The following is a 24,257-nucleotide window of genomic DNA, read 5'->3' as shown; positions in this document are numbered from 1 at the left end:
ACGCGCTGCAACTGGTGCAATTTTTTTTTTTTTTGTCTGGAGTCAGCGTTCGGTGACGCTAAGACAGAAAGCTGCACGCATGCGCGCGCCGGGAGGCTGGCGCGGGAAGGAGAGGGAGGAGCGACGCAGAAGCGGTCGGCGAGTGACGTGTGGCGTTTCTGGGAAGGAGAGGTGAGCCCGAAACCGGTTCGTTCGCCGTTCCGACTAATAATAGATCGCTATGATTAACCTCGGGGCTCCCGCGGTGTGCTCGGAGGCTTGTTGGGCGGAGCCAGAGGACCGTGCTTATGGCGCTGCCCGTGGCTTCCATTAAGTGAACCGGGCTGCAAGGGAGACGCCGTCCTCGCGGCCTGTCCGCGCGGAGCCTCCGGTTACCTTAGGAGTCGGGGGTGGAGCCTTGTGACCTCTCCTTTCCTCCCAAGGTGCTGGTCCAATTTACTAACATGAACGCAGACTGGGCTGGATGTTGTTTTTGTAGGAGCGCAGTGCACTTCTCATGTGAAGGTATTTGTAAATGGTTGCAGTGTGTGGGACGAGACCCGCCCCTAGGCTGGTAGAGCCGAATTCTTTTTACTTGAGTTGTTCTGTAGTACAAACGTCATTTTTTCTTAATATGATAAAATTACATTTTAACAAATCGCTTGGTGCCGTTTTGGTCCGCGATCTGCTTGTTGTATACATAGCACAGATAAGGATAGATCACAAGGTTGCATGGTCTCTTGCCTCACGAAGTTTATGATCTTAAATGCAAGGATATGATTAGGTTACAGAGTAAAGAAGGAATTCACATCGGGGTTACCCTTACTTGATTTTATTCGCTGATAAACATTGTGCAGGGTTGTTCATTTTTCCCCCCCCCAATAATCTGTATTATGTAACATACTGTAAATCATTAAACCGAATAATCTGGTTACTAGATGAGGGTTGGACATTGGGTGCTCATATTGGTGCTACAGTTTGCATTTGTTTCTTTCATCCTCAAGATCTACTAGGACAATTGCATTCATTAACAAACTTAATTGATCAAATCGCAATAAATAGGATGGATTATTGTAATGCATTATTGATTGGGCTTCCTAGTAAACATGTTTATACGCTACGAATGATCGAGAATGCTACTGAATTTATTATCACTGGTGCAGGTATCTGAATGCTTGCCTGTGAGTTTCAGAATTAAATTTAATATTCATTTTGTCGTTTCCAAGGCACAGTAAGGGAATGGACCAATTTATTTTAAGGATTGGCTCACCTGGAACAGTCCTAAGAGACATCTTCACAAGAGACTTTTTTTTTTTTTTTTTAGCAGTATTGAGGTCCATATTCAGCCATCATGTGGCTCTGCTAGTTATCGCATAACGGGCTAACTAGTGCTACACAACTATGCCACTGAATATAACTGATTATTTTAAGGTTAGCTGGTTATATATAACTGGCTATTCCTCTTCATCCTGCCAGACCAGTGAACCTGTGGGATTCTCCTATCAGCAGATGGGGGCAGACTGCAAAAGCTTCCTTTCTGACATCACCACCATATAGGATGGCATAGCAGAGGGGAAGTCAGTAGTTGCTCTCTCCAGCAGAGGTTGAACCGCACAGGCATTGATGGTCTAGCTGCAGTGTGTCGCCAGGGCGACAGCCTTCTGTAAAGTCACTTTCCCTAATAGTGAGGGCTGGAGTAGGGAGCCCCTTGGGATGACAGCCTCCGTAGGTCAGATCTTCCCTCCTCAAAGTAACTTGTTGGTGTGGTCTCCTGGTTTCCTTTGGAATGCCAAAATGTAAGTACAGAAAAAAAAAGTAGATGCAGCTATTTTGGCAGTAGCCAAGAAGATTACAATACTTATAGAAGGGGATGCAGCCCTACAAGACAGGAAGGTGGAAACATTGTTAAAGAAGGGCTTCAAGCTGTCAGCTCTGGCCTTCCAGCTGCTGTCTAAGGAGGATATTTATTTATTTTATTTATTTTTATATTCCGCTTTTTGCACTTTTTTCAGCGCTTCAAAGTGGATTACATTCAGGTACTATAGGTATTTCCCTATCCCCAGAGGGCTTACAATCTAAGGCCTGGATTTATCAAAATGCGGTAAATATCACATGCAATGGGAAAAGAGGCGTGTTTTATGGTACTAGGGAGTTTCTCAATATGCACTAATACCTATGGGGTAGATTTTACAAATCTACGCACGCGCGTACTTTTGTTCGCACACCAGGTGTCAACAAAAGTATGCGGGATTTTATAAGACACGCACGTATCTTATAAAATCCAGGGTCGGCGCGCACAAGGGGGTGCACATTTGTGCACCTTGCGCGCTCCCCGTTCCCTCCGAGGCCGCTCCGAAATCGGCGCGGCCTCGGAGGGAACTTTCCATTCACCCCCCACACCTTCCCCTACCTAACCCACGCCCCCGGCCCTATCTAAACCTCCTCCCTACCTTTTATCTTAAAAGTTACTACTGCCTCCGGGCAGTAGTAACTTATGCGTGCCGTCGGGGCACTCGGCCACGCCCCCGAACCAGAAACACGCCCCGAAAATGCTGCGTCACTCCCGACACGCTCCCCCAGGCAAGCCCCAGGACTTACGCGCATCCCGGGGCTTGCACGCGCCGCCGAGCCTATGCAAAATAGGCTCGACGCGCGCAGGGGGGTTTTAAAAGGGTTACGTGCGTAACCCTTTTAAAATCCGGCCCTAAGTTACCACAAATTGCGATAATGTTTTTGCACTTTGAGATAAGTGCCAGAATGTGGTATTTCCTACATACAGCCACTTGGGGGACCATGTTTACTACCACGAAGGGGGGAGAGAGAGAACCTAGCCACAATGCCCTGACCTAGATAGGTATTTATATCTCTATGGGAGGCCCACCTAGCAACTTGAGGTGAGGTTTAGGTATTAGTGTAGGGGTTAGGGGCCACTTTGACATTCAATGTGAGACTTACGAACAGAACAGTGCTCTCTTGTGAACATTTGATGACCCTCGGAGTGAGGAAACTCACCCAGAGATGAGATTTGTGCAATGTTCTCTCAACCTAGCTTGATGGACTCTCTACCTGGGTAACATCAAGCTAGGTTGAGAGAACATTGCGCAAATCTCATCTTTGGGTGAGTTTCCTCACTCCGAGGGTCATCAAATGTTCACAAGAGAGCACTGTTCTGTTCGTACGTCTCAAATTGAATGTCAAAGTGGCCCCTAACCCCTACACTAATACCTAAACCTCACCTCGAGTTACTAGGTGGGCCTCCCATAGATATATAAATAAGTATCTAGGGTGATGGCATTATGCCTATGCTCGCGCTCTCTCTCTCCTCCCCCCCCCCCCCCCCCCCCCCCCCCCCGGGTCTCTGATAGCTAGGTGGATGCTCTGGGAGCTTCAAACTACCAAAACTGGCATCCGCAAAACACATCGCAACAGGTAATCAGCCGTAACGCAAGTTATCGCATGGCTTAACGCTCCTGAAAAAGTTGTAGCTAACATTGGCGTTAAAGCCGTGCAATACGGCTTCGCAAAACGGTAAACCCAGCCACTCCCGCCCCTAACTCCTCCTCTTTTTTGGATTTGCATCGCACCATACAATATGGTGCTATCGATGCGAAAACGCCTTAACGCATTTTGATAAATGAGGGTGTAAGTTTGTACCTGAGGCAATGGAGGGTAAAGTGACTTGCCCAAGGTCACAAGGAGCGACAACAGGACTCTTCTACTAATCTGGGTCCAGCAGGAGTCACAGGGGCCACAGGGAATAGCCTAGTTGAGTCCGAGGCAGCATTCATGGTGGATACTATGTATGACATTATAGTATCAGCCAAGCAATGATGCCTTGTGGTTACAGCATGTCCATCCATCTGCCTGTGACTGTTTCAGCTAAACCTGCAGAAATCCAGTCGTGCTTTCGGGTATGGTGTCCTAGTTCTAATATTGGGCATTTCAGGGCTAGCTGGAATCCACATGGGTGGTATGGATGACTGCTGATAGGCAGAGACAGCGACAGATGTGCCTGGAGAAAGAGCGGGTGTGAACCGACGGCAGCGGGAGACAGACACACTGCTTCCTGAAGGACAGGACAAATGCAAAGGCTGCAGTCAGTCTGTAGGTACTGGTCTGTGCACAAAACTGTCCCTGCCACATGTACCCACTCAGTGGATATATTTTGTTTCTCCATATTTTGATTACGTGTGATATGGCTGTCCAGTTTACTAAAATGATGCAACTGAGCTAGGCTCCAGGGCGTTTTTGTTTCACCAAGTAAAGTGAATAAGGAATTTCTTTGTAATGTTAGCATGGCATCTACTTCATATCTTTTAAAAATTGCTGGTTAATTTTAGCTCAGGCTGTGATAATAAATATTGCAGAACTGAACAGTCCAAAATGGCTGTGCTGTTAATGCTACAATGATCTCCCTGGAAATTAAACTTTTTGCTTTTAACACTTTTAGGTAATTGTGATCAGAAATTTTACTAACTATATATATACAGTATGTCTACAAGGAATTTTTTTCTTCAGTAAGATACATGCATTTGTAAGGTAAAAAGTCATCAACTAACTACTCGAATCTGTACAAAGCTATTTTTTTTTATGTGTAACTGAAGCAAAACATACTTTAAATTATTTGTAAGATTTTTCTTTTAACCAAATTAGTGGTTAATTAGCTTTCCTCACTATGAACAAAACGATACTGAACAATCTGTCTTAATTTTTATTTGTATAACAGGTGGTGTGTTTGTTGCAAAATATAAATTGAACACCATATTCAATAATTTTTAAACGTTGGCATGTTCTGTGAGAATGTCCTTACTACTTGTAGTATGAAGTAACAAATATTATGCCAGATGTTTAGCATGCACTTGCTTTCATTTCTACTGTAGCACTACTTTTTTGCCAGTTCAGTGCATGTGTGAATAAATCTTTGCTTGCCTTTATCAGATACACTTTTAAGTATATCTTCCTTTTTTTAGTAGATGACTGCAGTGACATGTCAAGAAGTTCTTGGTCTTTACCGCAGAATTTTCAGAATCGCAAACAAGTGGCAGTCTCTTTCAGGGCAGATGGAAGATACCCTCAAAGAAAAACAGTACATTGTTGATGAAGCCAGAACATTATTCCAAAAAAATAAAGATGTAAGTGGGGCTCAGTTCCAAGTTCTTAGTACACAGTAAGCGATGGATTTGCGTACACTCCAGATTTATAAGCAAATCATGTGTGCGCGTAATTTCCACTCACTCTTTTTTAAAGTTTTGGTACATAATAGAGGTTGGCTTATGTTTTCAGCCGGTAATCTGTTTTAGGTTTCTACCTATAACACTTGTCTTTCCAAACAGGTTGATATGTTTTGTTTGGTGATAATATATTTCATCCAAAAAAGAGGTGTGCAGCGAATACCTTTTAGATGTCTTGAGTTTGCACTTTTTGAGGACAGACTTAAAGGTATTTGCTATGCACCTTCTCTTTTTTTTTTATTTACTTTTGAGCGTGTGTTTCCATTTTCTCTATTTCTTTGTGTGCAATAGTATATTTAAAATAATGTCTTTTCATCAATAAGTGAAATTTGTTACAAATGAAAAATGTCCAATAGAGAGTACATAAAACATACCAAAACAACTTGGATGTATGTACCACATCTCTTAAGTTATTTGTGCAGTGCTTTAACTTTGTGCCTTAATTCTGTCATAGTTAACAGATTCAGAATTGATTAAGCAATGTATAGAAGAATGCAAGGCAAGAATAGAAATTGGACTTCACTATAGAATCCCATATCCAAGACCTGTAAGTAATAAAATAGCTATCCTGTAGTAGTTTCTTGTCTCACAGCATTGGAATATTTAATAGGATTGTGGTTGTTGGTTCAAAGCAAGTTCTAGAATAAGAGGCCATTAGATGAGATTCAAAGGAGATAGACTCGGGAGTAACACTAGAAGAGATGACTTCACAGCTTTCCAAAGTGACAGAAGTTATGAAAACATGGGATAAGCACAGAAGATCCCTGATGCAAGGATGTGAGAGCAAGATCTGTTGCATTGCATCAGGACTGGGTAGACTAGATGAACTGTTACAGTCTATATTTTTATATTTATTACACTTTCATTTTACAAAAACAAGAATAAATGTTGCATGGAAAAATACAAGAAAAAATACAAGTATGCTCAACATTAGCATTGACTATGCTACATGAACAGCCCGCAATACAGCCAGTTCACCGTACAGAGAGTCAAAGAGTGAGAACAAAAAACTGCCCGTATCCTAACTTGCAACTATCCAGGCTACAAGAGAGAATCTTGCAGGGCGGGGGGGTGGAGGAGAAGAGTCTCCAACCAATCCCGACCTTGATTGAAAAAAAGCCGTGGGCTGGGGCTCATAGAATATGCATCTCAGACCCTTACATTCAGTAGCGCATTTACATGGCTCCTAGTTATTAATACCTAGGGCCACATTAAAAGAAATTGTTTCCTTTTTCGTTGTGTGGCCTTAGCCACATCAGGGAAAGTAGGAATCTCAGAATTCAAAAGTAAGGATTCCTTATAATAAAATAAATATCATAACCCCGTCCAGTTCTGGTTCGTTTCCTCCTCTCGTTCCAGAAAGATTACTGGGGCACCAAAACTTGGTCACCTTTTATTACAAAAGGAGAGAGATAATATATTTAGCATCTAACTGTTGATGGATACCTGATTATATAGCATCGGTGGAGGCGTGCTTTGGAGCAACCAGCACCTTTTAGATTTGCTATCTTGTAAATCCTTGCAGAAAAATATTTCCTGTTAATTGATGTATAAACATTTTATATTAGTAACGTATCTGGTACAAGAAAAAAAAATCCCTCTTGGTAGCTGAAACATTGAGAGCAGCAATTTTGTAAGGAAAGCTTTATTTGTTCTATTCATAGATTCATCTGCCTCCCATGGGTCTTTCTCTGCAACAAGATCGGGCACTTCGAAATCAAGCAAAACTGCGGAAGCATTCTAAACCAATATACTTGAAATCTTATGATGAAATTTCATGAACTTTGTGTATTATTTTAATTTATTTTCTGTACTCCAAATAAATATTTTTGTATTTTCTTGGACGCTGTGTTTTGGAAGTTCAGCCCTGGGACTGTTTGAGGTAGAGAACACATTTTATGTGATTACAGAACGTACACGGTTTCCAGCGAGCTGCTTTGTACCTTCAGATCTGAAGGTCACGGAGGTCCATGGGATAGTACACAGATTGTGGGACAGTGCCAGCCAAGCCAGTTGCGTGACAGATAAATAGCGGGCTTTAGAATAGAGTAATTGCTAAAAAAAAATACAATAAAAGGCTTGCATAGTTGGCAGATTTTGAATGTCTAATGCTATTTCTTTCTTCAAACTAGTTTTTCTCACTGTACATTGTATGTTGTATTCTGTGCTTGAGCAGGTCACTGTTGGAAAGAAATGACCAACTTTGATTCTGTCCATGTTAGAATTGTAAATGCCTGTGTATTTAGGGGATTAATGTTGAAGACACTGTAGGCAATTATCCAAGGGCAACTACACCAGGTGGTAGTTTCTTTTGGAAAATTATCTATAGTGTACATATGCTAAAAGTGCCTGATACATTTGCACCTCCTATTTGTGTTGTGGGCTGCAGATGGGGTAAAACAGTGTATGTACATATAAAAATCAGATATATAGATGTGCTGTTTCACTCCCCCAACCTTAATGTGGGCCCAGGAACACCTCTTTTCACTGAGGCTAAAAGTCCACACACTGCAACAAGCTGATGAACATTTGAAATAAACATTTTAAGAGTTATTGTGTGTAATGGTTACTCTCTCTCTTTCTTCAGCCATTTCACATTTTCTGCTCCAGCAATAAATTAGTATTGCTGAATGTTTCAGAGAGCAAGTAAACAACAGTATTCTCTGCTCTGGCATTTTTAATAAATGATTATCTGAGAAAGCATTCATGTACTCAAATGTATTTGCTGCTTAGATGTATATTACAGTTGTTTTAGAGCATCTTTTTCTTCCAACTTATCAGTTTTCATTTTTTTTTTTATTATAAAGAAATGTCCTACTTAACAGAACACAAATCAGAGCTATTCCTGACATTAAAGTCATCAGGCACCTGGAATTCATCCTTGTGCACAACTTTTCATTCAATGATAAGATACTGCAGCTAACCTTAAAAAAAATTCATAATTATTTTACTATTAAAAATAGCACAGAAGAAATAAAATATTCTTAATTTTTTACAAGCTGTTATTGAAATAAGTTTTTTTTTTCACAAGTTTTAATCGTTGATTACTTTATATGAGAGAAATATGAGTTTCTTGTTGGAGGGTAGAAAAACGTTTGTGCATTTCATTGCTAACAACAATAATATTTTGACCTCTTTAATTTATACAGAGCAGAGTAAGGAAATTCCTACCATATTTCAACTCACCATAGAAAAAATATATATTCAGATTTTGGTATCTCTTCCATAACAGCAACTCAAAATCCCTCCACCACCACCATGCATTTCGTGAAGTAACATAAAAATCTGCAAAAAGACACTCTGAAGCTATAATAGCTATACCCCTGGCTCTATTATGGGACATCTGAGGAAGGCACTACCAGATAGGTGGTTCCTTTAGCAAGTGTCCAGGACAAGGAAATGTACGCGTACTACACATGCTCTTGCTTTGAAGTCCTTACACCTTGGACAGTGGTGAGATCTTTCAGGTTGTCTCTTGGGGTCTGGGGTCCTCTCTGCTGTATCTGTTGGTGGTAGATGGGGATCTGACTGGAGAACTGGCTTGCTTCCCCTTTCTTTTATAGAGGTTTGTTCCATAGGCCAGACTGCATTTTAGTGTATTGGTTCATGTGCAACACCTTGTTGGCTTCTTTGTAATCTGTGAGTCTGGATGGAGGTACATTGTTGACTTCATGATGATTGCTGGGCTCTCTGTACTAGTGTGGCGGGTCCATTATCTTTGGTCCCACCTCTGTCTCTTGTTCTAGACTTGGGTTTGTGGCCCCCACCTCACTTATGTATGTGAAGGGGGCTTGTCTGTATGCCAGTGGCTACTGGTCCTTCTATCATGCTGTGTGGCTTACTAGGCTCACGTGTGCTTGTCGGGGAAAGTCACATGCTGAAAGTTCTTTTAATATTCTCCCTGAGGCCTACCCCTTAGATTCCAAGTGCAAGGGGAGATAAACCAAATATCCTGACCTACCTTACCCTGTTCTTATGTGCTAAATCCATTATCCTTAATCTCAACCCCAAGCCCTACCATAAAAACTCCCCCTCCCCTTAATAACAATACCACTTCACCAGGCTCATCCTTTTGCTGTCATGGCCCAGGCTCACTCCTCTGGTCTCCCTTTCAATACCCCTCCCCCCCACCAGCACCCTTTTAAAACTCACCCCTTCCACATGACAATCTGAGTAGGAGGAGGAAAATGGGAGTGTACCTTAAGCCATCTCCTCCCTGTTTGCAGTGGTGGTGAGTGCAGTCAGGGGGGGCAAAGAACAGGACCCACATTTCTGAGCCAGGCTGATGGCAGTGGTGATCATGGTCCTGAGAGAGAGAGCAGGATGCAGTATTTCCACCCTGGGCAGTGCCAACTGTGATTGCTGTGGGGGAGGATCAGCATAACCACAACATTTCCAGCCTGGGCTGGCAGTGGCAGTAATTACTAGGGATGTGCAATCGTTTTTCCTGAATGAGGAAATGTCAACGAAATTGCCTAATTCGGAATGGTTCGGGAGAACTGAAAAACAATTGAATTTTTTCTGAAATTTCAGAAAAAAATTCATTTTTGAGTTAGCGCGTGCTAACTCCCGATACTGTCTGCCCCCGAAAAAAACCCAAAAACCCCGAACCGCGGGAAAAACAAAATTCCCGTGTGGGGCCCTGAAACGAAGCCCAACATGAAATTTTTACCCGCAGCACATCTCTAGTAATTACTAGGATGGGAGAAAAACAGCAACAGGGAGCAGCAACTGGCATTTCAAGTACCTTGCGCGGTGCTCTGCCCTCTCCCTCAGCCAGCATGCTTAGGTGGCTGTTGTCTATTTCAAATTTTGGTGACAGATTGGCTTAAGCAGTTCCACAGTATCTTCAGCAACATCCACTCTTCCATAAAGTTCACCTTGCTACTATCATTAACTTTTAGATAATACATTTAATATAAAAGGAAATGGCCACTTAAAAATTGTGATCAGCAAAAAAATTGACCATCAGAATTCCACTCTGCACAAAGAAATTGGTAATTTAAAGTTAGACTATGTGATAACATTGAATCTGTTTGTATTGAGATATTAGATTGTAATATTGCCCCTCTATGCAAAGCTTTCATCCAACAGAAACTGGCTGACAAAGTAATGGAAAATGACATGCATGTACTCCATATTGAACCTGCTTCATTGTGAAGGTTAAAACCAGATTAGGGTAGCTCTTGTCACTAATTTCTCAAAGGTGTTATCAAGTGTCTTCATCCTGTACTTGCTAATGAAACATTCTTTCAATCACATGTCAAAGCCTACGACTAACCTCTTTAGTCTAATCACAAATGTCTGTCTCACCAGGCAAGATGAAGAAGAGGTATTGTATCCTGTGTAAGAAGAAATGCAAGACTTGCAAACATAAATACACACATGCTACCATCCCCACAACATACTTCAAATACATAGAAACCCATGGCGGATTCATCTGTACAGCTAGTGATGGGGTATATCTCACTGAAGTGTAAAACATACCCCAAAAACAGGTGAAAGAGACTGTCAATAAGCCATATCTAACCTAAATACCAGCATATTTCCGGACCCAATACACATTGGATCTGCCTTATCTGTGTTTAACCCTTAAAGGGAACTTTAAATAACATATAGGATGGTGGCATTCACAGCCCTCAAAAGGGAAGGGAATTCTAGCCGTCACTCAATGACAGGCCAGCGCCAAGGTATGTGCATACTAGTTTAAAGAGGGAGCTGTGATCTGTGACTCCTGGCTGAGGTCTGTTGCTGTGGAGGTCTAGATGGCACAGCTGAATGGATTAGAAAAAAAATGGAGAAAACCCCTAGATCGGATGAATAGGAATCCTGGCACCATAACCCAAAGGAGCAAGAGAACTTCTGGACCAATAAGAAAACACAGAGTCTTACAGGATAAATGTGGCAGAGAGGGAGCCCTTGGATGTGGCATATAAAATATTTTCCTCTGCATTCAGGCAGGACAATCCCCACCAGTGGGTTAAGAACCTCTGCCAACAGATGGAGAAAGAAGCTGATGTCATGGATATATAGTCCCACCCTGACATTAGCTTTCCGGTATTCTCTGTCTCCAGCAGATAGTGGATGTGCATTTCCCTTCTGGGGATTGCCTGTAGGTGGGAAACCTCCCCCCCCCCCCCCCGAAAAGATTACCAGAAGATGAGACAATTACATAGCACCGCTTGCCTCCTGAGGTGAGACCATTCGGTCCCGCCTTCATTAGAGAGCCTTCAGACTGGTAGCCTTGGAGTAGATGTAAAAAAAAAAAAAAAAAGTGGTTGCAGGCCGAGAAAGGCTCTGCAATGAAGGGTTTTGCCCTCTGCCCCTGGAGCTGAGACCCATTCATGAACATAAGAAATTGCCATGCTGGGTCAGACCAAGGGTCCATCAAGCCCAGCATCCTGTTTCCAACAGAGGCCAAACCAGGCCACAAGAACCTGGCAATTATCCAAACACCAAGATGAACCCATGCTACTGATGCAATTAATAGCAGTGGCTCTTCCCTAAGTCAACTTGATTAATAGCCGTTAATGGACTTCTCCTCCAAGAACTTATCCAAACCTTTTTTGAACCCAGCTACACTAACTGCACATGCTCGCAGGTAAAAAGTTTTTCATTCAAAGAGTGTTTGAAATTGAACTAACAAGGACATCATTGAATTGATTTGTCATTTTTGACTAATGATACATTCCACTTTAATTGGAATTCAGAAATATCAGAGCCTAAAATATCCTGTAAAGCACTGCAGGGATCCATTTTGGTATCTGTTCTTTTTAACCTTTGCATGGCCCCCTTTAGCAACTATTATTCAGGGGGGATGGGTTTTTGTTGCTTTTTATTTGCAGATGACAATATCGGTTTTCTGCTTATCGTGATCCTAATTTACAGGAAGGGTTAATGAAACTCAACAACTGTTTGAATCAAGTTGCATTTTGGCTTCAAGTGCAGAAAGTAAAAGTCAGTCTTCAAAAGTCAGAAGCACTGTGGAGAACTAATAAAAATAATTTACTTCAGAAGTTCCCCTCCCCCCAAATGGCAGATATTGACATTCTGCTGCAAGATGATGTAAAAATATTAGGTAGCTTTAGTTTGCTCCTCGTATTATTATTTATAATTTCTAAGATGGTTTACCCTTGTTTTGGGGAAAACAAGAACTACAAACCATTCTTCCAACTCTTATTCTTAATCGTTTTAGTTTATTGCAATGGATTGTTAATGGGTTTACCGATTGTAGCTACAAGAAGGCTATAATTAGTATAGAACACTGCAGCCACAGATGATGAAAACTCCATTTTATATTACACTTTGCTGTATGTCTCATCTTTTTTATTTGAAGGACTGTATCCTTCTAATAATGGCATAAATATTAGACTTAAAATGGCATTAGTCTACTTCTATGTAATACTTTGCTTCTTTATACCTAGTTGTGTTCCCTTAGTTTATGATCCCATAAATGTGTGTTCCATCCTGAATTGCTGTATAATGCTAAATGTATTAATTTTTTTTATCAAACTGAAAAATGACTAAAGCAAATGGAAGAAGATAATTCATGCAGGATCAGCTGAATACAACAGCAAAACATATCAATAAAATAAATCAGGCTTGGTAGGAAACACACACTTTAACATATAAAATATCAGATTTTATTATTGAAAATGTCCATTTAGTCATCTAGCTGGCAAAGAGTTGCAACCCCACGATTTATCCAGTGTTTTTGAGGTTTGTCTGTAGGAAGTTCTATTGAGAGCACATAATTAGTTGAATGACCTGTAGTAGAAAGAGTACCTCTTCTTGCACTTGTCTTATAAACAGGGCAGAAGTATATATTTTCATGCAAAAACTTTGAACTTTCTCCAGGTTTTAGCCAGATTATAGGCAAAGTATCATAAAGAAGTTTTGGAAGAGATTCCCCAATCAGCATAGTTTGCCTATCCCATCGGGCTCCTTCCAAGAAAAGTCCTTTTACATAGGCGCCATCTTCGGGTGAGCTGTCCATACTGGTTTCTTGTTCTGTCACCTAAGATGATTCAAGGATCAAAGTTTAGTGCAGACTTCCTTTTAGGTAATATTTTGTCTGAAATTTCAATAAACCTGCTTCTTTAGGGACTCTTCCTAGGGCCAGATTTGTTATGAGAAATGTGCCTAGCAGTGCCTCACAGCTGTCACTCCAGACTTCCTCTTTTTGCCAGCCCATTTCTATCTTTGTACAGACAGTGAGCCCAGGCAGCCTGCAGGATTAGAGGATACCACCTGCATTCCCTAGCTGCTATCTTTTCTCATTGCCAGTGATCAGGTGCATATGTTTTGCCCAAGAAAAATGGGGGCCTAGCAGCTTGCCACCCACCTATGGGACCTTCAGGAACTGCGTGTGGTTGCACACAGCTCTTGCATGTGGTAGAGGTGAAACCATAGCAGCTACAGAGATGTGCTGTGATTGCCAGAAGGAGGAGGGCATCGGGCCTCTGCCTGCCCACCTGTAGCCTGTCAGAGTCTTGAGCTGCTGAATGTGGAGCCAACTGCCATAGCACCACTGCAAAGAACTCTGCCAGCCCTGCCAAGGAGGTGATAGAAGCTGCTGAAGTTAGTGTGTAATAGAGGAGAGATCCTGAAACCTACTGCAGAGAAGAAAAGAGTAGGCGGAGTCAAACCCAAGCAGTCTCAAGGAATTTGCCAACTTGGAGGGAGGAGGGGAACTACTGCTCAATTGGAGACACAATTCAATGTATGATAAGAGAGACTGGAGGCACAAAAGAGGGTTGAAAAAGAGATTGATGGGGATAGTAGAGAAGATTGACAGATTGGGAGGAAGGGTTGAGAGAGATACTAGAGACGGAAGGTTAAAAGATACTAGTGCGATAGGGGAGGTTTTTGTAATGGAACTGCTTTTAAATCTGACTACTCTGGGGTAAGGATGTATTCAGAATCTAGGCCTTCATGGACTCAAGAGTTCTCACCCTGACACATGTCATGTGACTGTGAGCTAGTGTAGGAAAGGAAAGCAACAAGAAAAAGACAGTTTTAGGAAAACTGTACCCAGTCTCCCAAAACATATTTTCAGGTGCACAGATGGAAAAGGGTTTAACTGTGAGAGAGAGATTTTTGTAATCCTGAACACCTAGACGCAACACAGCCATACTGCTCTTCTGGGCTTTTGTGACAACAGTGGGGCCGATACAGTAAACCATGCAGGAGAGCGGGCAAGTGCCTGCTCTCCTGTGCGCGCGATTCAGTAACTTAATTTATTTAAATTAGGGCCTGCGGAAAAAGAGGCGCTAGGGACACTAGCGCGTCCCTAGTGCCTCTTTTTTAATGGAAGCAGCGCTGTCAGCGAGTTTGACAGCCGACGCTCAATTTTGCCAGCGTCGGTTCTCAAACCTGCTGACAGCCACGGGTTTGGAAACTGGATGCCGGCAAAATTGAGCGTCCAGTTTTCAAGCCGCGGGCCCATTTTAATTTTTTTTTTTTAATTTTTTTTTAAGTTTTGGGGCCTCCGACTTAATATCGCCATGATATTAAGTCGGGAGGGTGCACAGAAAAGCAGTTTTTACTTCCCTGGCGCTGGCAGAAATTAACGCCTACCTTTGGGTAGGCGCTAATTTCTTAAAGTAAAATGTGCGGCTTGGCTGCACGTTTTACTTACTGTATCGCGTGGGAATGACTAATAGGGCCACCAACATGCATTTGCATGTTGCGGGCGCTATTAGTTTTGGGGGGTTGGACGCGTGTTTTCCACGTGCTATTACCCCTTACTGAATAAGGGGTAAAGCTAGCGCGTCAAAAACGCGCATTCAAATGCCGGTTAACAGTGCGCTCCGGTGGAGCGCACTGTTAACCGGCCTGAGAGAGAGGAAAGTATGGTATTGCTTTATTATTGTAACTATTGTCTTTGCTCTGTATGTATGTAATACTTTGCTGCATTGCTTTCTGCTGGGCATATCATAAAACACTGCTATTCAGGAATCTACTGTGTGCTAAGAGGGTGAGAGTATGTGTATGCCTGGGGGATATCCCTTTATGTCTAGAAGTGGCAGATCGCACTGGGAAAGTTGCTCGGGGGATATCAGCCTTGTGTCTGGGAGGGGTGGATCTTGCCAGGAAAGTGGCCTGGAGGATTCTGAGCTTGTGTCTTGCTGCGAGCACACAGTGAACCTGTAACAGTGTTCAAAACTCCAACCTTAACATTATGTCCCCAATTTTTTAAGCGACTGTCCTCTAACTGGGACACTGATACATAATGGGTTAAGTCCCCTCCAGAGTTTGCTGCCTCCATGACTGCATGCACTCTGCAGACTCTGACTGAAGTCCTATTCCCATGCTGACTTTCTATGTTTCAAATTCCTGGTCACCTTTTTTCAGTTTTACACTTGCCAAACAAGATTATTAAGTCCATCTTACAAACACCCCTGTCACCTCTTTACTACACTCGCCTTCCTCCTTTACTCTCTGCTCAGTCTATGGCTGACTTCTTCCATGAAAAAACTAAGAAGACTAATTGTGAATTCTTCATGGCCACCTCCCCTTCCTTTACACCCTGCTCACTTTCTTCCTTTCCTGAAATCAAAGAGAAGGGAATGGCTCCATTTTTCTCCTCCTTCAAACTCACTACATGCTTCTCTGTCTCCATTCCCTCCCAGCTCCTCAGTTCTATCTCCCCTGCACTTATTACATCCTCAACTGATCACTTGCCACAGTGACTGTCCCCTCCTTAAAATATGCTATAATCACACCTTCACTGGCCCCTCCCTCCTCCCTCTCACATACAACCTGCCTGAATGTGCTGTGCATTGCCACTGTCTTGACTTCCTTTCATCTCAAGCCATTCGGGATCTGTTTCAGTCTGGCTTTCTCCCTCTACATTCCACAGAAAATCTAGTCCCAAATCTTAGCCTGTTTGTCTGACATCGCCACATGGATGTACTGCTGCACCTTAAACGTAACATGGCCAAGACAAAACTTCTTGTCTTTCCCTTCCCGCAATGGCTTCCCCCTTTTTCTATCTCTCTGGACGACATTACCATCCTCCTGGTTCCTTTGGTCTATAACTTGGGCTCATTTTTTATGCTTCCCTACACACATGCAAAATGCTGTTAAAGCATGTCATTTCTTGTTCTATAATATTGCTAAAATGTATCCCTTCCTTTCTGAGCATGCTACCGAAATGCTCATCCACTCTCTTGTCACCTCCCAGCTAGTCTAGTGGATCGATTTCCCATTGATCCACTAGACTGCAAGTTCCTTGGAGCAGGGACTATTCCTTGTGTGTATCTATACAGTGCCACATATGCCTAGTAGTGCTTTATAAATGATAAATAGTAGCGGTACGGTTGAGCGTATGAGGAGTTGGGTCAGGGTTCAGAAAGAAAGAAACTGATGGAAACAGAGGGAAGACAGAGCCATGAGTGGAGACAAAGGGGGTTGAGAGTGCTTACAGTCATCTTTGGAGGGGAACCTGCTCTTCCCCCTCCCCCCAGAACTTTGCATTTTTAGAGAAAGCATCAAGGCCAGTTATGGGTGTGGGAGGCAAATGTTGAAGATCCTGCATTTAGGAGTATGTGAGATGTTAGTCCGGCCCTGACTATAAGATACAAAAATAGGAGGAACAATACTCAATGTGTGCTATAAGAGGACCTTTATTTTTATTACCAATAAATCCTGTTAATATTATTTTCTTTCTTAAAGATATCTATCTATTTTATATGAAGAGAGGTAATTTTGGACTAGAAAGGATGTACAGTCATTCTAGTTCAATCCCAATTTGTCAGAATGATATTCTGCTTGCTTGTTCTGTGCTGGTCCAAAACATTAAACAGAAAAAAAGAGAGGACCCATACAAAACATTGTCAGCTGCTAGCAATAAATATTCTGCTGACCCCTTCATAACAGGCTTATAGCCAAATGGTTTGGGTAAGTACTACCTGATCAATTTCAAGAGTCTGTTATTCTTTTCTATAATAAGGATCACCAACCTACCCCAAGTCAACCAAACAAACTGATCCAGGCCAAGTTTTGCCCCAATGCATGCATGGAGTTGTAGTTCTGATCTAAAGGTCATCAGTGGTGTAATGAGAACTACATCTCCATGCGTGCAACAGTGCAAAACCAAGCCTGGATCAGCCTGTTTGGTTGAAATCTCCAGTCGAGGAAATGGGCCAAATATGGTATTGAAAATTAAAAACCATTCTGCAAAGTTCAATTATGTGCAATCATTTGCCACCATTTTGAAGATTTAACATTATGTGAACTGAATTACAGTACTGGCATATATTTAAAGAAGCAAACTCATTTCTTACCTCAAATTCAAATCCAATATGATCAATTGGAATAGTGTATTTTCTAGCAAAATTCTGAGAAACCCCAGTCAAGAAGGACTGAGTAAAGTAGAATCCAGATATCCAAAATACTTTGGGAGGTCCATGGTCTATCCAGTTCTGTGTTTAAAGGAATTACATTTAGCACAGACCAGAAAAAGTCAAGGAAACTACTGATGATTTCATTCTACATCCTGAAGAAATTTAACTTATTTTCCTAAAATATACATTTTTTTTCAAATTGTATTCTTTAACAGCTGTAAAGAGCATGAAATAATTCAGGGCATTTCCAAGGCCACTTCTAATTTGGAGATGTTCTATAATGGTATGATAAAGTTCTGAAAAGAACTGTTTTCTGCTCTGTGTTTTGATTGTTAGCCAAGAGCACTGCTTTATTTATTGAGCACAATATAAACAGATTTTTCTGTCTAGAAAAGAACGTGTAAACTGCATTCCTTCCCATTTTAGACTGATAAAAACAGGCTACTTTTTTAACCTCTTGCAGATCTGTAGACAATGTTTTTATAAGCTGCACTTTTAGATGGGTAACATTATCATGCACCAGTTTCGAACAGAGTAGTATGGCAGCTCTGAGATCTTTGGTACCTGTAAGAACTGCAGTCGTGAAAGAAGATCTGTCACATAACTTCCCATGGGCTTCAGCGATGGGTACGATTTAGACGCCCACATGGAAGGTACTTTTCCCACAATCATACTGTTGAAAACATTCTCTAATTCTGATGACATCAAAACTTGGCCTCTGATGGCCTTTCCTAAGTTGATTAAGCTACTCCGAACAACTTTTGTAAGCCTACAAAAATAAAAGAAATACTGCAATTATATCATCTGCAGGAAATTATTCTAATATTTCATTTTTATCACGCTGCCAAGGTATATAATCCTCTAATGGGTATATGTATAGAAAAGTCAGTGCATGAGTCCACTAAAACATAGCCATGCTTCTGTGTCGAGACCACTGACCCATGATGTCAGCTATGATCCGAATCTGATTACAGTTAAAATGAGTGGAAAGTGGGAAGACAGATAACAGGATGAGGTATAGCTGAAGGACTAAGATGTGGCAGTGAGACAACTATCAGGCAAAGTAAATAGTAGGATATTACAGAAAGTGAGGGAGAAGGTACCTGCATAGAATGGCTAATGGCATCCCTCTCCAAAGCAGTGGGTGTTACAATGGGGCTTAGATGGGGGCGAGAGCTCAGAACTAAGGGTGAGTAAGCGAAAAGGTTTAAAACTGAAAGAAAAGAAAGACTACAAAGAGTAGCACAGGATGAGGTAGTGAGCAAGGTCCTGCTTTTAAAAATTGCTTCCCTATTCATTTCTTTCATGTGGGGATTTTTTTCACACTGTGAAGGTCTGATTTAATGAGGCTTTTTTTCTCCGTGTTGTGTCTATGGGGAATAAGGCCCTGAGAATGCCCACAGTGCTACTCTTAGAATGAGAAGTCGCTCACTGGAGCTCAAAACCAAAAGCTATGTAAATAAAACACATTTTAATTAAAAGCTGGTCATTGAGTGATGCAAAGAGGTCGTCTTGATATCCACGATGCTTTTTCTGAAGTTTATTTTTTAAATTAATTTACATTTGTTAGTTATCTTGAAAACCAGACCCAGTGTTTATTTTTTTAATTGTATTTTTGGTTTGACGGTTTTCTTCTGCTTCTTTGGACTTCCAACTTAAATCAGAACTGGCTTCTACTAGCCAACAGCCCCAAGAGCCTTCATTTGCAACTACCAGGGTACTGGCCATATTTTAATAACTGGTAGCTGCAAACTGTAATTCCTTCCAGAACCTAGTACATGTGCCAGTAAATGTCACCAGCGAGCAATGATTGGGATGCTGATCCCTACCAGGAGCTGTGTATGCTGATTCCAGCCCCAGGCAACCCAGAGAGTGAAAACTGTGGGACACAAACCTGGGGCTTCAGTACAGCAGCACCGAGCTGTCAATCCAGCCTAAACCAGACTCATCTCTAGCATTCAAGGACTGGGGTTGGCCATCTTTTTAACCTCATACCCAATATATAAAGATCTGCACTCATATATTGATTAAATAATAACCCCAGAATTTCAACACTGATTTGTAGATAATATTCCATCTGCTCATTCAATAATTTTTGGTAAACATTTTAACATTTGCTTTATAATAATAATCTGCCTTTAGAACATCTTACAGTTCAACTCAAGTTATGCTAATTTATGGATGCAACATTTTCATCCTACTTCAGTTTTGCTATAAATAGAATGAACAGTAAAAAATGATTGACCTTTCTTTATAAAAAAAAAAAAAGTGTACTCAAACCACATTTTGCTTTCATTTCAGTAGAGGAAATATCAAAGAAATGCATTTGAGTACAAGACATGTGTAAAATACTGTGAAAGCTGAAGGCTACAAAAAAATGTTACCAAAGCTGATCCAAATGTTAATTTTGCCATATGAATAAAAAAATTCCTCCTAATTTGAATAAAAATTCTAAATAAAAAATAATAATAAACAAGTCCTTGACTGAATATTGGCAGATATTTGCAGAACAAAGGTCAATGTGTTACATTACACACCGTGCAGTTCATAATACCATCAAGTTAAAACTGCTTGGTGCAGTGAACATGACAATTTTATGGAAGTGGAGTACTGTGCTCTTAATGGTCTTGTTAAACAATAATCAAACTTGTATGGTAACTCTGTTTTTTGAAGCCCTCACTGTTTTTCTAGTTTGACTACAAGTTTTAAATAGAGTCTGATCCTGCACCGTAGAGCATACCTGTTGAATCTGATAAGTTCCTGTCTAAGGACGGTGTTCATAGATTCCTCATAGATCACTGGATATTTCTCTATCACCATTTCAAGGTTGAAATCATTTGGTAATTTGGAAAGGATATCGCCAGCCAAATCTTGAACAACTTCCTGAAAAAAATACGATAAAGACAGACAATATATAAAGAGCAATACCTATGGCCCAGTAAAAACATGCTCTTCCAGTTCTTTGTGATACCGATGATTTGTTTGCTCAGAGGTAGATTTTTAAAAACTACGCCCGCATGTACTTTTGTTCGCGCGACCGGCGCAAACAAAAGTACACCAGATTTTAATAGATACGCGCGTAGTCGCGCGTATCTTTTAAAATCCTGGGTCGGCGCGCTCAAGGCTGTGCAAAATCGGCAGCCTGTGCGCACCGACCCGCACAGCCTGCCTCTGTTCCCTCCGAGGCCGCTCCGAAATCGGAGCGGCCTCGGAGGGAACTTTCCTTCCACTCCCCCGCACCTTCCCCTCTCTTCCCCTACCTAACCCACCCCCCAGCCCTATCTAAACCCCCCCTACCTTTGTTGGAAAAGTTACGCCTGCCCAAGGCAGGTGTAACTTGCGCGCGCCGGGCCAGCTGCCGGCGCACCATGTTCCATCGGGGGCTGGTCCGGAGGCCGTGGCCACGCCCCTGGATGTTGCGCCGCCCCCCCCCCCCCCCCGACACACCCCCCAGCAAAGCCCCGGGACTTGCACGCGCCGCCAAGTCTATTCAACATAGGCTCGGCGTGCGCAGGGGGAGGTTGGAGCAGGTTTTCAGGGGGTACGCACGTATCTTACCCGCGTACCCCTTTGAAAATCTGCCCCACAGTGTATGACAGGTTGCATGCTCACTACTTTGTATAAAGGCAAAGTTCTTTTTATATTTTATTTTTAGTTTTCTTTGCTAGCTTATGAGTGTGCACAAACCTTTTTTTCATTTTTATTTTTTGTATTTCATTTATGTTTCTTTTAGTTTATTTAAAATGAAACAAAAAATAAACGACAAATGAAATGTAAAAACAAAGAAAAAAGAAATGAGAAACAAAATGAGAAAAAAAATAAACCTGGGTCCCCTTAGAGGAAAAATGTCCCTCCTGAGCATCCCATTTGATTCTATCCTCCGAACCCTTTTACCATAATTTTCTTATTCTTTGAGTGGCAAAGCCATCCCTGGTCGCTCCTTCTTATAAATGGCACCTGCAGACCGAGGCCAATGCCATTGTTAATTTCTTCCATACAAAATGGCACTGGCCAAGCCCAGATCCAAGCTAGCCTCATTTTGGGCCGGATTTTAAAAAATGTATGCGCGTAACCGGCCTTATGCGCGCCGGGCCTATTTTAGAAAGCCCAGGGACGCGTGTAAGTCCCTGGGCTTTACTAAAAGGGCGGGGCGGTCCAGGGGCTGGGCCAGAGGCCTCCAACAGAGCAGCCATTGCCGCTGTGTTGGAGGATCGTGTGCCGGCTGCAGGCTGTCAGCAGGCGCAAAAGGTAAAGGAAAATTAGTTCTTACCTGTTAATTTTCGTTCCTGTAGTACCATGGATCAGTCCAGACAGTGGGTTAAGGCTCCCTTCCAGCAGGTGGAGACAGACCAAAACTGAAAGGACGTCCCACATTAGGACAGACCCTATCCTATAACCCTTCAGTATAACGATTGTCCGGTGTTCGGTTCCTTTGCTCGGCAAGTGCTTCGAGCGGGACTGTCTCGGTCCCACCTGGTTTAGGGAAGCTTTGGTACATCCCACGGTCTGGACTGATCCGGGTACGTACAGGGAAAGGAAAATTAGTTCTTACCTGTTAATTTTCATTCCTGTAGTACCACGGATCAGTCCAGACGCCCTTCCCTACCTGTCGTTTTTCTATGTCCTCTCGAAGCTTGTTCTTGCAGGTTTACAGGTTCTGATCCGCTTCTTTTCGTGCAAGAATACTGAGCAATTACATCGGAAGCCTTGGTCCTTGTTTTTTCATACCAAGTATATGCAAGAGCGTATAGGTATGCCATGTTTGTCTTCTTGTTCCATGGTTGCTCCTTTGAGCTTTATGGTTACTTGCTTGACCCTAGTGGGGTTTTTGTTATTTTTTTCTGCTTTGACAATCGTTATACTGAAGGGTTATAGGATAGGGTCTGTCCTAATGTGGGACGTCCTTTCAGTTTTGGTCTGTCTCCACCTGCTGGAAGGGAGCCTTAACCCACTGTCTGGACTGATCCGGGTACGTACAGGGAAGATACAAATTTTGGTGTGGGTTAGAGTAGGGCTGGGGGGGGGAAGGTCAGGTTAGGGGGAGGGAACGGGGGAAAGCAGCGCGGCTCTGCGCATGCAAGGTGCACAATTGTGCACCCCCTTGCATGCCCTGACCCAGGATTTTATAACATGCTCGCACATGTTATAAAATCGGGCGTACATGCGCGCGCACCGGGTAGCACGTGCACAGGTACACCCGCGCACAACCTTTTAAAATCTACCTCTTTATGCAGAAGAAATTAATAATGGCATCAACCTCAGTCTGTTGACGCCATTTGCAAGCAGGAACGACCAGGGATCCTGCCCCATGAAGAAAGCTAAGTTGTTTCCCTGTACAGGTGTTCTTAGTACACAATCACACAAGAAAAGTAAAAATCACACAGCAGCAAGAAGAAAAGTTCTCTCAGAGCTCAGAAAAATCTAGAAAGTTTGTCTTAGCATGAGAGGACATTTCTGTGCAGCTGCATGCCATACAAGTCTCTTCAGTCTTAATAGGAAGCTAAGCTTTAACTGTAAAGGGAAGATGGGAGGGAGTCTGTGGCTGTAGGCAATCCCCAACAAGAGCCAGAAGAATGCTTGGCTGCACAGGGAGAGGAATGGTCAGCAAAAAGGAGGTGATATTGCCCCTGTATAAGTCCCTGCTGAAACCTCCTTTGGAACACTACAGTGCTGGAGACTGCACCTTCAAACCAATTGAGGTAGGTCCAGAGGAGGACTACTAAAATGGTCAGGGACAGACTTAAAGATCTAAACATGTATATCCTTGAGGAAAGGTCAGATAGGGGAAATATAAAGATATTTAAATATCTTCATGGTTTCCATGTAAAGGAAAGGAGTCCCTGGAATGTCATGAGATGAGGGTGAAACGGGGTAGACTCAGGAATACTCTAAGGGGTAGATTTTTTTTAAAAAGCGCGTTCGCGTACTTTTGTTCGCGCACCAGGCGCAAACAAAAGTACGCTGGATTTTAGAAGATACGCGCGTAGCCGCGCATATCTGCTAAAATCCTGGATCGGCGCGCGCAAGGCTGCCGATTTTGGGCAATAGGTCAGAAGGTGCTGAAGCAAATCAAAGGCCTTTTAACCATGGAAGAATTTGGGGTACATTCTCAAAAACAAAAGGTGTTTTCCTGGGGGGAGGAGCACAGAGAGGACTAACTCTGTGCCTTTTATACCTGTCCTTTTTGCTGGGCCTTTACATCAATATATTATGAAAATGAAACCAACTTCTGCATGGGTGGTGACATCAAGGTTTGTTTTCATGCATTGCAATAATATATTCCAATTATGTAATCAATCATTTTCTAACAATGTGTTCTGCGTTAAGGATGAGAGGGTTTGGTAATAGTTTTATTATTACCTGTAAATAGCATAAACCATCAGAAATATGTCTCGAGTGAGCACATGAAAGTTATCTTTTAATGATTAAGCTTAAAAGCTAGAAAATCTAACCTCGGAATTGTATATTGCGTATGTTACCTGTGGGGACTTGCCAGTTCCTGCTGTTTGTCTTGGTAGAGTCAGCAGGACCCCATCAAACAGTTGATTGGTCTCCTGGTTATCCTTTGTGATGTCGGCATTCTCATGCAGGCCAAAGACTTCAGGATGGGTTATCAGTGGTAAGCCTCTCAAATAATCAATGTATGACTGGAAAAATATCATTCTGTTTCACTAAACAGGTTATTCTAAATATGTAT

The 24,257-nt window shown here is 42.2% G+C and overlaps 3 protein-coding genes across 8 annotated transcripts in view; 1 reads left to right on the top strand and 2 right to left on the bottom strand.

The window, feature by feature from the left end:
* DCUN1D3 (defective in cullin neddylation 1 domain containing 3) overlaps positions 1 to 396 on the bottom strand; it is a 38,438-nt gene extending 38,042 nt beyond the window's left edge. The window contains exon 1 of the mRNA XM_029577610.1: positions 376 to 396. The gene's annotated coding sequence lies outside the window, so the exon portion shown is untranslated. The remainder of the gene's footprint in view (positions 1 to 375) is intronic.
* On the top strand, positions 34 to 7,303 carry LYRM1 (LYR motif containing 1). Of its 6 annotated transcripts, none has more exons than XM_029577612.1 (4): positions 34 to 171; positions 4,953 to 5,111; positions 5,665 to 5,757; positions 6,875 to 7,054. In XM_029577612.1, exons 2-4 carry the CDS (start codon positions 4,953 to 4,955, stop codon positions 6,989 to 6,991), a joined length of 369 nt encoding a protein of 122 aa, XP_029433472.1. In that variant the 5' UTR covers positions 34 to 171; the 3' UTR covers positions 6,992 to 7,054. The 6 variants fall into 6 exon arrangements, with proteins under 6 accessions (XP_029433472.1, XP_029433473.1, XP_029433477.1 ...); XM_029577613.1 differs by having other exon boundaries at positions 39 to 171; positions 4,950 to 5,111; XM_029577617.1 differs by lacking the exon at positions 34 to 171 and adding an exon at positions 187 to 422 and having other exon boundaries at positions 4,950 to 5,111; positions 6,875 to 7,303.
* A 5,527-nt stretch (positions 7,304 to 12,830) lies between these two features.
* Positions 12,831 to 24,257, bottom strand: part of DNAH3 (dynein axonemal heavy chain 3) — a 184,433-nt gene continuing 173,006 nt past the window's right edge. The window contains exons 57-61 of the mRNA XM_029576090.1: positions 24,040 to 24,207; positions 20,301 to 20,443; positions 18,125 to 18,329; positions 17,501 to 17,638; positions 12,831 to 13,227 (exon numbers count right to left, since the gene is read on the bottom strand). Coding sequence (XP_029431950.1) covers positions 12,874 to 13,227; positions 17,501 to 17,638; positions 18,125 to 18,329; positions 20,301 to 20,443; positions 24,040 to 24,207 — 1,008 coding nt within the window. The 3' untranslated portion in view covers positions 12,831 to 12,873. The remainder of the gene's footprint in view (positions 13,228 to 17,500; positions 17,639 to 18,124; positions 18,330 to 20,300; positions 20,444 to 24,039; positions 24,208 to 24,257) is intronic.

The sequence above is a fragment of the Rhinatrema bivittatum genome, chromosome 14, assembly GCF_901001135.1.
Source record: "Rhinatrema bivittatum chromosome 14, aRhiBiv1.1, whole genome shotgun sequence".
NCBI lineage: Eukaryota > Metazoa > Chordata > Amphibia > Gymnophiona > Rhinatrematidae > Rhinatrema > Rhinatrema bivittatum.
This window is presented reverse-complemented; position numbering and strand designations above follow the sequence as displayed.

Excerpts from the sequence above, each read along its gene's own strand:
- LYRM1 (XM_029577617.1), top strand. The coding sequence starts at position 4,953 with ATGACTGCAGTGACATGTCAAGAAGTTCTTGGTCTTTACCGCAGAATT. Across the intron at positions 5,112-5,664 it reads TATTCCAAAAAAATAAAGAT|TTAACAGATTCAGAATTGAT; the intron begins GTAAGTGGGGCT and ends ATTCTGTCATAG. Across the intron at positions 5,758-6,874 it reads GAATCCCATATCCAAGACCT|ATTCATCTGCCTCCCATGGG; the intron begins GTAAGTAATAAA and ends TTCTATTCATAG.